The sequence below is a fragment of the Macadamia integrifolia genome, chromosome 2 (assembly GCF_013358625.1).
Source record: "Macadamia integrifolia cultivar HAES 741 chromosome 2, SCU_Mint_v3, whole genome shotgun sequence".
NCBI lineage: Eukaryota > Viridiplantae > Streptophyta > Magnoliopsida > Proteales > Proteaceae > Macadamia > Macadamia integrifolia.
The window spans coordinates 23,332,687-23,351,549 of NC_056558.1; the positions used below are offsets into that span (position 1 = coordinate 23,332,687).

The 18,863-nt window shown below is 37.1% G+C and overlaps 1 protein-coding gene across 1 annotated transcript in view; it reads left to right on the top strand.

Annotated features, from left to right (window-relative positions):
• The first annotated feature begins 3,864 nt into the window (after positions 1-3,864).
• The window catches only part of LOC122067349 (regulator of nonsense transcripts UPF3-like), a 30,239-nt gene continuing 15,240 nt past the window's right edge, over positions 3,865-18,863 (top strand). Inside the window, exons 1-6 of the mRNA XM_042631178.1 lie at positions 3,865-4,351; positions 4,806-4,912; positions 5,178-5,273; positions 5,396-5,494; positions 5,747-5,826; positions 16,563-16,673. Coding sequence (XP_042487112.1) covers positions 4,212-4,351; positions 4,806-4,912; positions 5,178-5,273; positions 5,396-5,494; positions 5,747-5,826; positions 16,563-16,673 — 633 coding nt within the window. The 5' untranslated portion in view covers positions 3,865-4,211. The remainder of the gene's footprint in view (positions 4,352-4,805; positions 4,913-5,177; positions 5,274-5,395; positions 5,495-5,746; positions 5,827-16,562; positions 16,674-18,863) is intronic.

Below are 18,863 nucleotides of genomic sequence, written 5' to 3' on the forward strand. Positions count from 1 at the left end.
TTTTATGTTCTATAGTATTATATAAATGGTATAATCCAATTCCCAACATGTTATCGACCCAATAACAGGTAGAACCAACGTTCCTTCAATACATGGAAGATATCTCACTATGCAATGGATGAAATTGAATGAAGTAAATACGAAAAGCAAATAGGAATCACCAGGCTTCAAAACACAGAGTAGGCTAGGCTTAGGGTTGAAGGAGCTCAAGTGTATACATCTGCAAAGGACTTGTAAGAAATTATGATTTTCATAAAACCCCAATTTCATATCCTAGTCAATAAAATCATAAGATGTGCAAACATTTATTTACTGAGTGTTGCAACCTCGATCATGGACAATTGCAACTGTTCTTCATTATGTGCTTCCTATGGCAAAAACCAACAAATGACGGGAAAACTTTTCTAATAATTTCTCCAATGTATGATATGAATGACATATTGGATTTTGGACTAGTTCTACTATATTTTTACAATAATACATTCAATAGATCTTTATATATATATATATCATACTACTATATAAAAGTACGTACTCCCCTTCTTTGGTATACTTTTTCAAAAAGATCAAAAAACCATTGACATCTACCCAAAATTTTTTCCAAATGACCAAAAAACACTGAAAAAAATCTCCAAATGACAAAAAACCCCTCAAAATGGAAGATGAAACAAATAATAATTATATAATTCACTATAATTCTCTATAATTATTATTATTAATAATAAACTCACTATAATCCTCTCTCTCTCTCTCTCTCTCTCTCTAAATGTGGAGGAGAAAGGAGAGAGTATAGAGGAAATAGAGAGAATTATGGAGAATGGGGAGGGAATGGACAATTATGGATATATTAAAAAGGTAAATATGGAGAGAGATATAATAATAATAAAAAAAAAAAACAGCCCCACTCATCCTCTCACTGTCTTTAGTAAGTAATTCCTAATAATAATTCTCTCTCTCTCTCTCTCTCTTCATATTTAAATCTCTATAATTATTTAAAAAAAAAAAAACTCACTTATCTTTTCACCCCTCAAAATGGAAGATGATCAAAATTAATAATAAACTCTCCATAACTCCTTCTCACTCTCTCCCTAAACGTGGAGGAGAAATGGGAGTAATAATTAATTATAATTATTAAGTATTAGGTTTCCAACAAAACCATCAGTTTTTAGCCTCTGAATCTCTCTCACTCTCCTGCTATAATTATCGCTTTCCCTTTTTTCCTAGTATTTTTGGGTTTCCTCTTCATAATCTGGTTTTGTTCTTCATGGTGGAACCAGAGCTTTAATGTTTCTTCTTCCATTTTTTCTTTCTTTCAGTGTTTTGAAAAAACACTGAAAATCACAAAGAAACTGTTTTCTTACTTTTTTCTTTGATTATTGCGTACTTGCATGCTTTTTCTCTACTGTGTAGAAGCCTGCATTTTCAGATTGATTCATAGTTGAAGCATTTCTTAATCGAGATATTTGCTTAGAAACCAGATTTTACTGCTTCTGGTTCATCTGCGGTGGAAATTTTAGTTGGATTGAACATTGTGGCCTCAGTCTCTCATGTTCTTCCCGTTCATGGAAATATATTAACACTGAAGAAAGCCCTTGTTACTGGATATAATTAGTGTGACTATTTTTTCTTACAGTTCCAATTTATAAGTATTTATGTATTTTCATCTCTAATTTTTGTATTTTCCTGGATGTAGGGAGGAACTTCGTGTTTCTTGTATTTGAATATTTGGATAGAGGAGTAACAAGATTTGGTTTTTTCTTATTCTGAGATCCCTTGAAGAATTGAGAAATGGACAAAGAATTATTATGTTAGTGGTAATATATATTTCTGGTAGCAGGTTATCGACGTTTTTAATAATTGCATTAATCAGATTTTTGAAACTCTTAGCATTCTCAAAGATCATGAAGAAATATGATAAGGTTCTACATAATTGACAAAAATTTCATGCTTGTTTATGTCAAGTTTTCAATGCAATAAGTTTCTATACTGGTAAAACAAAATGAATCTCTAAACTTCTCCGGTAGACCTTCCCATTATGTAATTTGAAATCAAGAATTGTCTCATTTTCTTATTCATCAATTAATTTTTATTTTTAAATTACTTCAAAATGGGAAGCAAGGGCTTACCTAAATTTGGTTGACAACTCCTATCTTGAAAGCTCCGATGGGGATAGTCCAAAATATTCAATTAGATATGGAGATCATATGATAATTTGTATTACATATAGTGGAATCTCGATTTGCGAAGAGATACTAGCAACTTTGGAGCATGCCTCTGGCTCAACTCGATGAAAATATTATTATTTGGATTATTGATTTTTTTTAGTTTAGAGTAAAAACATTAATTTTATATAATTTTTGTACTTGAATGATCAGTTGGTATCTTCCCACAAGTGCTAGATGGAAAGAGGCGCATCAACTCATTCTCTTATTGTACATAAATAAATTGAAAGATTTGTTTTTCATGTATAAAGTCTTATCAATCTCTTTAGGCATTGAAGCTGAGAAATCAAGCATTGCATATTTTAGTCTTGAGAATTGGAGGAGAAATGCCGTGAACAAAGAATGAAGACATTAATATTCAATTCCAAAATAGGTTGTAACAATCTGGACTATAAAGCCTAACTACGTTCTCTATAAGTAAACATGTCTAAGACACATATTGGATTATGTCTTAGGGGCATCAACCATTCTAAGAGATAGGCAGGTGAGTATGTAGGAACAAACCATTGAAAGTTGAAAGCAAGTGCCTAAACGTGCAACGTTAATGTAAGAACGCACATTTATAACAATCCAAGAGAAAATCAGGAACCTTATTAAGTTCAAGTTCCTCCTTTGAGAGAAGTCTAGATCAACCTTTTCAACTCCTTCTATGGTAGGAAAACATATCCAGTCCTCAACTTGAATAGGACCCTCTGTCTTGGATCAAAGAACAGTTAGAATCTATATACTTTAGTGTCTACATGGAAATTCAGAACCGATCAACTATTTTGTCGAATTCTTCTAGGCTCCAACCTTGCGGGAAGTTCTTGCCGAAGAATAGACCATGAATTACAGCATCCTGTAGACAGAACTCCCATCTAGATTATCTTTTATCAATTAATAATTATTCAGATATTACAATCTCAAATTCTCTCTCTCAATCTTATTCTATCCATTGAGATTGTTGGAAAATGCCATGTGATTTCATGTTTTTCTGCCACTCAATGAGGCTGCTGCACAAGTATCCTCTCAATTTCTTTGTTGGATCCCCACCAACACCCACACCACCTTCTCCATCTCTCTTTATTGCCTCTGCTTTCACCTTCCACTCCTACAAGCAAGGTTGGTATTATTGCTGCCTCAGCTTTAATCCTTTAGGAGCAATATATGTTTTTAAATAATAAAACTAACACTTGAATGTAACAACTCTAAAAAATTTAAATTTTATATATAAATATCTGACCAAACGTGCATTTGCACGTGCAAGTTTACCAGTATATATATATATATATATCTGCTAATATAGGGTATACTTACATTCTATCTAGTAAAAAAGTAGCATGTTTTGTTTCAATGGCATATATTTAATGATTCTAATAAAATGGATCCTAAAAAAGTGGCTGAACCCTTAACCATGGGTGAAGAGAAACTTGATCTCCTATGTTATGGTGCATCCCAAACTAACATAAAAAATACGACCAGTTGGTTTGGGCTAGGATTGAGCTTAGCTGGGTTGGAGTGTTGGACCCGACCGGGTCAAAACTAGACCTAGACTGCACCCTCTTGGCATCTTCAAGGTCTCCCAAGCCCAAATTTCACACTCACACCTGCAAACATCCGGTTCATAGTCCCATGCAAGCAAAGGCTGATACCAAATCTTACACGTTCTTCTCCTGAAGACGCAGTGTGCGTATTACGCACTCTCTGCTTCGTCCCCTATGGTAATAATAAACACAAATTCCTCTCAACCTCGAACTTATTTTCTTCTCTCCCTCTTTCGTTAATTTCTCCTCTTGTTTTCATTCTCTCACTGAAACCGACTGTTCGACTCCATGCATCAATTTCAAAAATTAGGGCAAAAGTATCGTAGAATCGGTTCCAAAAACCCTCTACGAAGATATAATTTCAAGAGGAGATCAGAGTTTGATTAGAAATTGAAGCATCTAATCCGCAAAAAATTTCAGGTTTTAGTTTCAATCGTGGTTCAAGGGTTAAGGTGAAATTTCACACATGAAGGATCCGTTCGATCGAACGAAGGTGGTGCTTCGGCACTTGCCCCCGGTGCTGTCTCAGTCGGCGCTCATAGAGCAAATCGATGGCCACTTCGCTGGTCGTTACAAATGGTTTTGTTTCCGTCCGGGGAAGAACAGGTTAGGGTTTCACTTCCATTTTCTGCTTCGTGCTTTTGGGGTTTGATCACGGGTATTTGGTTTCATGCAGCCTTTGTTTTCGTTGGGTGTATTATTTTATGGGGTTTTGAAGGAGTTGTCTATGGCGTTTGTTGTTTTGATAATTGTTTCTCCGTTATAATATGGAACAAGCGTTCGTTGAGGATGGTAGTGAGGGATTATGTAGGAGAACTCACAGTAAACTTTACATTAAACACTTTAGCTGCCCAATTAAATTGAAAAAAAGATTCAACTGATTTGTTTTGCTAGGATATGAAGTGTTATTTCGAAAATTTTCTTATTGATAGTTTAAATTTAACATTACGGAGGAACTATAGGCTCTCACATTACTGTGTGTGTGCATGGGAGTTGGAGAGTTGTGCTTGGTGTTCTGTTTGTCAGAGTTACTGAAGTGTTACATAAACTGATATTGCAGCCAGAAGAATCCGAGATATTCTCGAGCTTATATTGATTTCAAGCGGCCAGAAGATGTAGTTGAGTTCGCCGAGTTCTTTGATGGACATGTGTTTGTTAATGAGAAGGGTAAATCCTTGAACAACTATGATGTTTGTACTTTGTGATTAATTCAAAATTTTATTATACCTTTCCTCAAATTGCGAATGGCTGTAAATCTGTACCCCATATAATTTATCTTGGTGGAAAACAGAAACTGGACAAGTCTAGGTTAAGTTAAATGCACTTGGGTTTCCCAGATGCTTATTCCCTTGATTAAAAGTCAGGGTCAAAAGCTCTTATTTATGTTAAAGTTGTTGCCATGCTACAACTTAAATTCTATTTATCTTTTCAGGTACTCAGTTTAAAACCGTAGTAGAATATGCCCCTTCCCAACGTGTTCCAAAGTCTTGGTCCAAAAAAGATGGCCGTGAAGGAACTATATACAAAGGTGTTTTTTCACATTCATCCATTAATGGAAATCTGAATTTAATTGAGCTTGGTTTTCTTGCTCTTAATATGTTTCAGATGTTTTCTGTTTTAATCATGAACAGTTCTTTCATGAATTTATAGATCCTGAGTATCTGGAGTTCCTTGAGCTTATTTCGAAGCCGGTCGAGAATCTTCCCAGTGCCGAAATACAACTGGAAAGAAGAGAAGCAGAACGAGCTGGTTAGTTGCAATATTCACACAATATGCATATGCCGAGATTTCCAACAGTAAACCAATAAAGTTGTTCTGTGTGTGTGTGTGCGTGCGTGTTGATATTTCCATTTGCTTTCTGAAAGTAAGATATGTCTTTATTATTAAAGTTGAACCAAAAGAATATTGTCAGGGACAATATGAAATGGTGCAAAAAGATATATTCACTTCAGGGCTCATTTAATATTATAGTTTACTGTATCCATTTTCTGGGATCTCCAGCTGCTGCAAAAGAGTCTCCCATTGTTACACCTCTGATGGATTATGTTCGTCAAAAAAGAGCTGCTAAGAGTGGATCTCAGGTATATATTTTTCCTTTTTAAAATTTCCATTGTTGTAATGTTATATGCAGACAATCAAAATCTTGAGTAAAATTCCAAACTTAAAGATGTATGTATATATATATATATATCTGTTTGTGGAATATATATATGCTGAACATGGATTGACAAATGCTAAACTTGAATAGGGGAGTTGGTGGAAGCAAGTAGAAATAAATCATAAAAGAAATGCATAATAGTCACTTTGGAAGACGTGTCCCTTTATATGTTCTCTTTCCTTTTGAAATACGTATATCTTGAAATATACAGCAAAAAGTGTATTTCAAGTACGTGCTCGAATCATAGGTTAGTCAATTTAAACCTTATATTAGTGTTCCAACTATTTAGCTTCAAAGATTTTAATTTTCGGTTTATAAGCCTCCTTGTCCTTATCTCTTACTTTTTCTTCAATTCTTTACAATTCTTTTGGGCCCTTTGCCCACAGTTGTAAGCCTATCTGCATCAGATATATTTCAAATTTAAATAATATTTGATTCATTAGAATGTACGTTTTGATTTCTCCACCTTGTCACTATTTCACTTAATGTAGCTTTTCAACCCCTCATTACAGAATTGAGATTCTTGAATTTCTTTTCCTTCAGCTCCTTCCCATTTTAGTTTTCACCTTAGTGATTCCAGATTTCAATGCAACCCTATGTCTTTATGGGGTTATATATTGGTTTGTTATGTGCAAAGATGTTATAGAACCTATCCTCCATCACTTTCTATTGTAGAAGCCAGTTCCACTAAGAACCGACTCTACAGGAGGACCGATATACTGATGTCCAGCAGTTAAATCACCTCTTCGAACAGTCTTCAACAGATCAATAAATTTCAGAATAGAAAGCTCACTGGAATTGACTGGAAATAAAACAAAAATAGAAGATAGGCATAAGGATACATTTGGATTGAGTCTCTCACTCACTCATAGGCATAGGCATCTCACCCTCTCAACTGTATCTCACAAACATTAGTGTGTTTTTTTTTCTTCTTTTTTCGAACCAAAATCTTTCATCGAACTCCACTTGGCTGCTATCAGCATATTCCTTTATTTATAAATCCATTCGATTACATCCTAGATTCTTCTAGAAATATCTCAAAACAAAAATCCCAATTAAAATTGAATACCTATCCCTAATATGAAGTTAGAGACTAACTGATTGACTATTACACGAAAATAGAAAATAAAAAAAATAGTAAACTTCTAAAATTTCCACACAAGGCAGCAACTGTCTCGACTCAAAGTCCTCCACACAAGCTTTCATGGGCCCGCCAAATCTGGGTGGATACCTCCTCTTTAATCTTTACCACTATGAAGAAAATAATGTTAAATTATCTCTTTCATACGAGCTGGTTTGGAGTCTTTTTAGAAGTCCACAATCGTAAGCAACCAACATCCAAAAAGAGCTCCAAATAGCTGGCACTTGACCCACACGAGACCTGGAAAAGAATCTCCTTAAGCTGGTCAAAATCTCCATATAAATCTGGAATTACTTCCCTCATGACAGGCTGGCTTATAGCTAAATATTCTCCTAAGTATGCCGACTGTTTATCTACCCAAATATGGAGTTAATCTCTTCCTTATTCAGCACGCTTGTTGGCCACAAATTCTGGAAAAATGATCCTACACGATCTGGCCATGGGCCCTTCTAGAAGTTCACAATTTCAAACAACCAAATCACCCACAAAACAAAAACAAAAATCTCCCACAAATAAGGAAGATCGATAGCTATCCTTGGCTTCCCATCATTTTTGTTAAATCCCCTACAAATCTTCAACTCAATAACTAATAATTCTGGAAAAGGTTTTCAAACAGTGACAAGCCCTGGGTTAAGCCCTTCACTCCCCTTAAAACCGGCTTGTCCAGGGAAGGCGCCCAGGGACTTATATGATCGCGGTTGTGGCTAAGTCTCCCCGATGTGGGACTAAGATCGTTATTACCCGCCAGACATGCATCAGAACTTACATCCACGAACCGCCCGGCTCTGATACCAGGTTTTCAAACAGTGACAAGCCCTGGGTTAAGCCCTTCACTCCCCTTAAAACCGGCTTGTCCAGGGAAGGCGCCCAGGGACTTATATGATCGCGGTTGTGGCTAAGTCTCCCCGATGTGGGACTAAGATCGTTAGTACCCGCCAGACACGCATCAGAACTTACAATAATCTGGATGATGGCCTATCTTGGGCAGACTTCAATGGCTAATGGGTCAGAATTGAATTGGATTATTAAGCCCAAAATGCGGGCCAGGTTTGAACCTGTTTTAGAGCCCCATTGAATAGGCTCGACCTACATCACTTTCTCTAAACTGATTCTAAATTAAAAATCAAAATAATTGAAAATGTATGGAAGCTTTACATATTTTCCACTACTACTAGAACAATTTCTAGATTAAATGAAAATGATAAATCTAGTTTTTAGGAAGTTAAGAATTACCCCAAATAATTCATTCCTGCCGGCATAAACAACTTTCTAGCTTGGGCATGCTAATGGAATTATTTATATTAATGTAGAATATGAAATTAATTTCAAAATATTTAAAATTGAACATGACGTATACAGCTTGAGAGTCCTTGGATCCTATTTGTAGGGCTTTGTTGAGTTTTGATGACCCATATTCATGTTGGATTCTGGTAGCTGCGGACATATCCATGTTTCATGGTTGACAAGGTGTAAATATAATGCACCAGGCATTGATCATCCTGTGATGTAGAAGCTAGGTCAACTAAGAACCATGGTTATAAATTTTGGGTTTTTGAAACCAAAATTTAGGTCAAAATTTCCAAAATTTGGGCTGAAAGGTCCAAAAATTCCAAATTTTGGTCATACCTGGTTTCGTCTTGGATTGGATCGAAACCACTGAAATGTGCAAAATTTTGGTTGAAATTTCCAAGATTTAGAACTATGCTAAGAACCAACTCCACAGTAGGATCGATGTATGACAATGTTACCCATTTAGTGATGGTTTTGACAGTAACATTTCGCAGATCTCACTCACAGCAATTGATAAAAAGAGGAAGGGTAATTGATTGAGCCTCTCACTCTTGCCCTTGGGCATCTCACCCTCTCATAGAGTCATAGTATAGGCATCTCACAGCCATTAACAAGGTTTCAAGCGGAACCCAAACTCAATTTTTCATAAACTCTTAGTCGATGCAGATTTGTGGCTAAACCAAATTGACCATCCTGGCTATTTAAACTGAGATGAACCGGGTCCAATTGGGTTTTTGGGTTCAGTTACTTGAGTATGATATTTTAATTAATTAATTGATTTATATTTATTATTGGGATTTTACTTGTAATATTTCATCTTGAATGGATGTAGTTGTAGAGTCATTATCCTGTTTTGAGTTTAGAGTTTGTTTTCAGTTTTAAGTCCAAAGTTAGAGCTAAGATGGATTTCAGTTTTAGGTAAAAATTAGGATTCTTTTTAGTTTCCTCTTTAAATAGTAGGTTGTAACCATCGTTTTATTCAGTTTTTGGTCAATGGAATTTTGAGTTGTTAATGTTACCTGTGTGGTGCTGGCTGTGTGTTCGATTCTCTTTCCTCCTCTGAAATCTCTCTCGTATCTATTCTTCTCCCTTCTTCTATTCTGATATTTTTTTTTCTTCTATCTTCCTCTGTTAAATCTTCTTCTCAGATCTAGTCTTGTTGAACCCTCTTCATACGCGGTTCAATATCCCATGACCCAGATATGAATGCCTTTTTTTTATTTATTTTGTGATGTAGATGCACACCCATGGACCAATCCAAACCCATCTGGGTATCCAGACGGAGATGAGGCCGATCCATATTTGGTTATTTGGTCTAGCAGGATTTTAGTAAATCTTATTTATTTGGGAATATTATGTAATCTTTTATTTTAAGTAGAATACGTAGGGAGATATTAGTTTTTTAGATTGAGTTAGTTTCATAGTTAGAGTTGGTTTCCTAGTTTCGTTTTGAACTAATTTCCTTTTAGGATTTGTTTTCATGTTGGAGTCTTTTACTTGCCTATTTAAAATGCTTGTAACCGATAGAGTAATTTGAGAATAGAATGATGACTTGAGTTTTGAGTGTTGAGAGCCTGAGGGTTGTGTGTGATTCTTCTTCCCCCCTTCTTTATGCGATTCCTCCCCCTCCCCTGCAACTCTGAGACCCATCTTAGGGAATTCTTCCCTACCCCTACCCCTACCCCTACCCCTACCCCTACCCCTACCGGCCCTCCATCAAGTGGTACACTCACCCATGGAGCGATTCATACCCATCTGGGTATCCAATGAGAGATGAACCGAATCCATATTGGTTTTGGGTCTAGTAGGATTTTAGAAATTTACTTTTTTTAGGAAGATTGTCTTTGATTTTATTTTATTCACTTTATTTTAGCAAGTTAGGTACACGTAGAATTTAGAGAGTCGGTTTGCAATTTGTTTCCTTGTTTGGGGTAGTTTCTTATTTCAGTTGAGTTTCTATGTCTTTTATTTTTCCTTTAAATTGGTTGTAACCAATAGACATGTCAGATTGAAGAATGAAGGTATGAGTTGATATTGTGGTGTGTGCCTACGGGCTGAGTGTGTGCGACTCCCTTCTCTTCCCTCCCTTCTTAGTGCGATCTTTCTCCCTCTTCCAACTCTGAGCATCTCAGGGATTTTCCTTCCTACCCCTACCGGCTGAAACCCTATCACTAATCCATCCCTTTTTCTCCTCCCTTCGATTCCACACAAGAAGACCCCCACCTCTTCCTCTTTCCCTTTCCGCCAGTGAGAGCAGCAAGAAGTGAGCAGAATCAGAAGAAGAAGAAATAGGAAGGCGAGAAGAAGGAAAGTCGAGAAGAGAGAGAGATAGAAGAAAGAAGGAAGAAGAAGGAGATAGTGGGAAAAAGAGAGAATCCTTCTAAGGTTCTGTCGATTGAAAAAGAAAAAGAAAAAGGAGAGAGATCAATGGATCTAAATCTTTTATTGGATATCCGTCAACAAATGCAGTTGATAATAGAGAAGCTCGATGAGGCTCAACGACATTGCCCCGGAAATTAAATCCATAACACACTTTACCTTCAACTATGTGATCTCAGCCGTTGAACAACAGGTAGACGAACCAGAAGATGAATCACCGGTGGCAGCAGATGAGATGGCACCATTGGAAGTTGAAGATCAACTTGTGGAAAAAATTAAATTGGTTGATCTCCTCAGTGAATCGATTGATTTTATTTTCCCGAGTCACTACTTCACCAAAAAACTTTGCATTGTGGATTTCATAGCATTCGATCATGGTTTTGATGGTGACTTCATACAAGCAAGGATGGATGCTGATCGATTGGTGTTGATTCTCCTATTCTACAAAACTCGTGGATGAATTTTTCTCAACATCGGGGGAATTGATGTAGATACGCACCCATGGAACGATCCATACCCATCTGGGTATCCAGTGAAAGATGAACTGAATATATATTGGTTTTGGGTCTAGTAGGATTTTAGAAATTTACTTTATTTAGGAAGACTGTCTTTGATTTTATTTTATTCACTTTATTTTAGCAAGTTAGGTACACGTAGGATTTAGAGAGTCTGTTTACAATTTGTTTCCTTGTTTTGGGTAGTTTCTTATTTCAGTTGAGTTTCTATGTTTTTTATTTTTCCTTTAAATTGGTTGTAACCAATAGACAAGTTAGATTGACGAATGAGGTTATGAGTTGATATTGTGGTGTGTGCCTGCTGGCTGAGTGTGTGCGACTCTCTTCTCTTCCCCCTCCTTCTTAGTGCGATCTTTCTCCCTCTTCCAACTCTGAGCATCTTAGGGATTTTCCTTCCTACCCCTACCAGTCCTCCATCATCTTGAGTGTGCAACCAAGTTTTAGACCCACAACTAAAACCAGATCTGAGATTACTGCCAGGTTCAGTTGCAGAAGTCTTCCATGGTGTAATTTTGGATTTTCTGGCTTGATTATCGAAATGTTAACTCCAACAATTTCTTTGTCCTTAACATCTCTTGTTTCGAGGAATTAGTCACTTCAACAGTCTTTGATGGTTATATGGGTATCCAAAGTACGAACGAGATGGATGTTTATTCTCCCAACCATGCTTGTTAGTCCCGATCCAGCTTGCATCTTGAAAGGATTTGAGTCATGGATCTAATCTCCAAGGTTTAGCTTGGTTGGATGCTTATTGGTTGAGTTTCATCCATCAAAAGAGTTATTTGAGTCCTGATTATCGCTTTCAATTCTTGTCTTTGGTAGTTTCCTAAATATTTCTCGTGTTCTCCTTTATTACTTCCACTTCCTACCATTAATTTGACCTTTGTTCCAAGATTGACCTTTCCCCATCATACACTATTCTACTCTGGTTTGTTTTCTTTGTTAGTTTGAGTTCCCATATTTACAGTTTTGCCATCCATTTAACTACTAGAGTTGTGCATCATCCGGGTGGATCCCTAAGCAATCCAAAACGGGATATTGGAACCCTGGATCCGCATCACTACTTGGCTGTATTCATTGGCTGTATTTAGCCTTCTTCTTTATTTAAATAGCAATTGATTACAACCTATAACCAATATTCTAGAAACAAAATAAAATGTCAATAATGAAAGGCAGCTAAAACCTATATTACATAACTAAATAAAATAGAATCAAGTATATAATCTATCTAAAACTAATCCGTAATAGTACTCCATGTATTCGTCTTCAACTTGGTCTCCTAATCAATCTACATCAGCTGGAATTTGACCCACATAAGACCTGGAAAGCAATCTCCTTAAGCTGTTCATCTCCAAATAAATCTGGGAATACTCCCCTCATGACAGACTGGCCAATAGCTAATGTTTCTCCCAAATATGTTGCTGGTCGAATTCATCTGGGAAGAATCGCTATCTCCCTATGCTGACTGGATATCTACCCAAATCTGGAGTTAATCTCCTTCCCATTCAGGACGCTTGTTGGCCATAAATTTTGGAAATAATAATCTCACGCGATCTGGCCATGGGACCTTCTGGAAGTTCACAATTTCAATAAACCAATTCTTAAAGATATAAGGAAGATCGATAGTTATCCTTCTCTCCTACAATAAGTGTTAAAATATCCTTCAAATCAGCAAGTCAATAATTCACAATTCTGGAAAATAAGCTTCCCACGAATAAGCTGGAAGATGACCTATCTTGGGACAGACTTCGATGGCTAATAGGCCAGAACTGAACTGCATTATTAAGCCCAAATATGGGCCAGGTTCGAACCTGTTTTTGAGCTTAATCAATATGCTTGACCTATGTCCTCCTGCCGGTGAGTTCTGCTAAATCAAACATTCACCAAAGTTATGTGATTTGTTATAACCATCTTGGTGTTTTGTCTGTTATGTTGTGATTTGTTTTATAGCGCTTTGGGATTTTTTGGGTCATCCAGTTGAATGGTTTTGTGCTTGTGGTCGTTGTTGTTTCAAGTCTAAGACAGTTATTCAACCGCCAATGGCGTATGGAGTTGAATGTTGGGCATTGAAGAAACAACATATCAACAAACATAGTGTAGCTGAATGAGTATTTTGAGACGGATGACTGGTAAAATTAGAGAAGATAAAATAAGGAATAGATAAATTAGAGCCAACTTAGGAGTAGTGATGCAGATCCAGATTCCGAAACTGGAATCGAGTTGCTTAGGGGCCCACCCAATCACCAAATAACTCAACCCAAGAATAGAATGGCAGAGCTGTAAATATAGTGGCAGGCTTGCAAATAAAAGGAATCTTAAGAGGGTAAGTGGAATTTAAAGCAAATGATGGGATATGAAGGGATTTAAGGATTATTGTGAAGGGACATATTAGGAAGCAAAGTTAGGGCAAAGGTTGGGGGTAAGAAGGGAGAAAAGTAGGGGTATTTTGGAAACACAAAGGACAAAGAGGAATAATAGACAAAATCAAGAGTAACTCTTTGAAATAAGCAAGCCCACAATTCTGATTTTAGGTTGTCTTCAACCTCAAGCTTCTCAGCCAAGTACATGTCCTCTTGTGCATACGACCATGGCGGTAGATCAGCACCACACAAAAGAGGAAAACCCTTTCAGTTCCTCCTCGTTCAGCATGAAATTCCAGGCTAGAGATCGAGACCTGAAGGCCTCTGGATTTCGATGATTCGACGCCTCAAACAGCACTCGAAATGGGACTGTGTTCCTCGGAACTCAGATCTGGTAGTAAGCAGAACCAGAAAAATTGCAGGTCTCGGCGTCTCGCTTCCCAGAAATTACCAATTATCAAGCCGTAAAACCCTTGGGGGTAGGTCGCGTACAGGTAGGGATCCTATTCCCGAAATCTCAGAACCAAAGTGGTTGGTATGGAGAATCCACAGTATTCTTCTCAGGCCAGGAATACCGCCCAAAGAAGAACAGGGAAATAAAGAAGAGAGAATCGATTCAGGGAGGGAAGTATAAAGAAGAAGAAGATCAAAGGAGGGAGGGATATGCAAGCCTCACGGTAGCCATGGTATCAACCATCAAATCATTCATTCAATTCTTCAATTCAAACTAAAATTTCTATCGAGTTACATCAATATAAATGCAATCAAAGTGTAACAATGGAAACTAACCTAAATTAGAAACTGAAATCTAAATAAAAATTGAAACTCTCAACTAACTTGATTGACACCCTACTCTAACTAGGAAACAAATAAATAGTGTACTAAATTAACCCCAGGTCTTTCCACGGCCACCTGCATCAACTAGATCCAAATCACCAATACATGATAAGTTGAAAGAAATTCGTTTGACGTGGTATGGGCATGTGCAATGGACATCTTTGGTCACTCCCGGGAGGAGGGGTGATTTGATTCAGACTAGAGGAACTAAAAAAGGCAGTGGTAGGACAAAAATGGATCTAAGACTGTGAGAAGTGGCTAGGAAATTCGTGCATTAGCTTCATGGTTTAAGATCTTGCTCTCGCCCTGCTTATCCAAAAAAGAGAGTTCTCACCAGATCTCTCCGAGATCATGTATTTTTTTGCGATCGACTAGGTGGTTGTTCTCGGTGGTCATATGGTCTTTGTTGTCCTTGAAACTAGGTATTTACCCTATTTAGGACTTCTAAGCACAATGGAAACATCAGTTTTTTAAAAATCAAACTTAAAATGGAACTTTAACTTCGTACCCTATGTAAGTAGTTTCCGGCTATTCGGACCCTAGGCTAGTATGTTCTATTCCACAATCCACATTCTACAACCAACACATGACACACCATAATCTTAAGAATCTCAAGACATTATAGATAATTACTTAATTGATTAGCAATTAACATTGATGACTGATGAGTCACATTGACATACATTTTGAAAATTTGAATTGACATAAGATAGGCTACTGATGATGTTTTGATGAAAAAATGGGTTTGAGAAGATTTTTCTTTTTTTTATCTAAAATGGTTCTTGAGAAGAAAAGTAACTCCAAATGTGTATGAGGAGGTAATATTCTCTACTCTTTAAGCTTCAATGAGTGTAAGAATGGAGATCCTCAAGCCAAAGCACCAAAATTCTTGTCCTTTAGTGTTTTTTCTTCATAAAAGAAGAGAGAGAGGCGAGATCTTGGCGAGATTTAGCAAGATTTGGCGAGATCTTGGCGAGATATTGTCGTTTTTCAATCTCGCCTATGATCACATATTCACATCTCGCTAATCTGAAAAAACGAGATCTTGAACCATGATTAGCTTAGGACTGGTAACAAGTATGGGCTTTAATAGAGTTGATTAGCTTAAGATGATCCATGTAGACAGGCCTATTAAGTTTTGTTGAGTCCGAGTTGAGTTGTATCATTGTTGTTGCAAGCCTACTTTTTTAGGTTCTGAAATGGTGAAGGGTTTATAGAGAGCTCCTTGGAGTAGTATTTCAAGTTTGAGGAGGATTTAGGATAAAAAACATTTTTTGGTGAGAGGTATGGCAACAGCGTTGGATCTGTTGAGGGAATTTGGCTTGGTTTTGCTACAGGGTTGGAGTTTTGCAGGCTTACTTTTTAGGCATGCAGAATTCAAGACAGTTTTGAGGTAGCACCGTAGCAGGAATTTTTATTTGGAGCACTGGAGGTATGGAGGGCAGAAAATTAAGAAGTATGTGTGGAGGGGCGAGATAATATTTGTTTCATCAACATGTACGAATTCTTTTATGCGTTTCCTTTTCTTCAGGGGTTGTAAGGTTTTGGCTCGTTGGCAGGGTCATGGTGTGGTGTGTTGGTTTTGGGGGAGATGGGTGTTATCTATGGTGTTCTTTTTCGTAGCTGGTGGTGGTAGGGGTGTTTTATTCTCAATTTTCATTCTCTTATATTTTTTTTCTCTATTTTGTTTTCTAATAAAATTCTATTTTTGTTGGCATTTTCTATGCTTTCAGCCCCCCAACCAGAGAGAGAGAGAATTGCTTGAATGTTGATGATTTCTTTTTCCTGCCCTTGTGCTTTGTGGCTATTGTCTAGCTAACTTTTTAGTCTTCAGGAACTTCCAGCTTATTCAGTTAGCTTTTCTTTTTATTCTCTTCATATTCCCAGATATATCTTTTATTAATTTTGCAACTGACAGGCCGTGTCTCTGAAATTTTGTGCTATGATTATACATGGGGTATGAACTGTAATGTTCCTGAGATTCAATGTTTTTGGTCTTGATACGATATAATCCTTGGCCTAGCTGACTGTGCAGAACTTCATTAGTATCCTTCTTCTTTCCAAAGCTATTTATTTCAGTGTCACATCTCCTGTCATACTTAGCATGTCCTGAATTCTATTTCATGATTTATGACAGAGGTCATCGTCTAATGGAAAGCTTAGCAGAAGATCAGGAGCCTCACCCGGAAGTTCTAGTTCATCTTCAACCAAAAGAGGTTCTGAGAAGAGAAGAGTCTCCACTTCAATGGTATGCACATTCTTGTTTCTTTTTTCCCGATTCAAATCCACAGTGGTAATCACTTTTTTCCATTTGTAATTGGATTGTAGATGGGTGAAAAACTAGTTGTCATTGATTGTCATTCTCCAGAATAGAATTTTTGTGTGAGTTGGGTCAATTATGGTCTCAAATTTATCTGCAGCCAAATTCCTGTTGGATTCTTGATTTTGGTGGTTTTCTTGGTAGTTTAATTTCAGCATTGTCAAATCATATATTGAAACGACCTAAAACCATTGCTCATGGGGATAAATTATCTTTTGGTCTTCTATTTGTTGCGGATGGGATAAATCAGCATTTTGGCCTTTTAACCGGGGTGCAACTTGGGTTTGTCTAATTGATAAATTCTGATTAGGGCTGAGCAAGAGGTGCAGCCGATAAAGTTCAAAATCTGAGCTCTAATTATTCATGGGATGGTCTGTATCGTATCTGTAGTTTTTTCTCTGTAGAACAACTTATTTCTTGCAACTAGTTTGATTTTTCCTAGCTAACAATGAAAGGGAGAAAAAAATAAAAAAAAGTAAGAGGAATTTTTTTTTTAATGAATAGATTTATACTGTAATTCATTAAGAGAAAAATGTTGTACTTGTCTAAAGTGGTGATGGTCCACTGAAGAAAGTAAATTACAGGCTGAAATGACTGCTAGCCAAAAAGAAACAAACAGCTGGGGGGGGGGGACAAAGGATACAGAAGGGAAGGCGTTCAATAATCAATTAATGAAGGAAAAGAGAAAATTTAGTAAAATACTTGTCCAGAAAAAGGTCACTAATGTGATTATTCATTATTGAGACTGAAAATCCTGCCGGAGCAACTGCGCAATGAATATATTGTTTGGCACCAAGTCCATAGAACTTTTGTGGAAAAGTAATCTGATACTTGGTGTATTGTTTCTGATATGATAGTCCAGTGACTGAGGAAACAAAAATTAACTTAGAAGCCGAAGAAAAATGAGCTTATGAAACAATGCTGTGGCCCCTGTGGGGTTAAAAGAAAATGGAAAACAAAGTTTTGGTTATGGGTTGTAAGTTTGGTATTTGGGAAGTTTAGAGTTTGAAAGCAGAAACTAATTGTAACATAGTTGTTGCAGCATCTAGGCAACCCAAGGCATTGGAGGCATAGTTGTCCGATGCCTAGGTGACGATTTGGCGTCCTGGCGGAAAAAGAAGTTCATGGCAGTGCTACGATTTACGTGACTCACAAATGGCGGTCGCCATGGACGTCAGGTCACGCTTGATTCACTAGGTGGTCGATTTTTTGTAAAATGCAGGGTGATTTTGATAGGGCTATGTTGATTTTTGATGATTTGATGTTGCTTAATGTTGGTTTTATATGTTATAGGGTATATATTGTAAGCTTGTAGCATGCTAAATAACTTTAGAAAATAGGGGAAATAAAAAAGTAGCATACTAAATAACTTTAGAAAATAGAAAAAATAAAAAATGACGCATGGGCGATTTGACCGCCATGGCAATGCCATAACGGGCGATTCATTGCCAAATTGATTAGCCTCCCCTCCACCGCCTTGGATCAATTTGACGCCGTGACAACTATGATTGGAGGGGGCCTGGATGCAAGGCGACAGCAACAAGACGACCAAGGCGTTTGCCGTACTGACCATGGCGACCAAGGCATCTGATGTAGATTGGAGGCTGAATCTGGATGACCCTTCTGGCAATCTAGACCGAGATAAACTGTGTCAAATTGGTTTTTGGGTTCAGTAGGATATTATAGTTATTTAGATTTGTTATTGGGTTTTTATCTTACAATCTTTTACTTTGAATGGGCTACGTAGTGGAAGAGTCCTTTCAATGTTTAAGTTTTAGAGTTTTATTTCAGTTTTGAGTCCAAGGTAGAGTCTGAGTTTTGTTTTAGTTTTGGTTAAGTTTATTTGGTCCAGAAAAGGAGTCTTTTATTTTCATTTTTAAATACAAGCTTGTAACCATCGTTTTATTCAAGTATTGGAAATTGAATGAAAATTGGTTTTGGTTGCTGCCAAAATCTGTGAGCGTGTGCTCTCCTATCTCTCTTCTGTCCTCCTTTGATGCCTTCTCCTTCCTTCCCTATTCTTCATCTCTCTCCTCTAGAGTACTTTGTTTCTTAGTTACTGTCGAACCTATGAACCATAAGAGATTTGATCGAACATTCTTAACAACTAACAAGCAG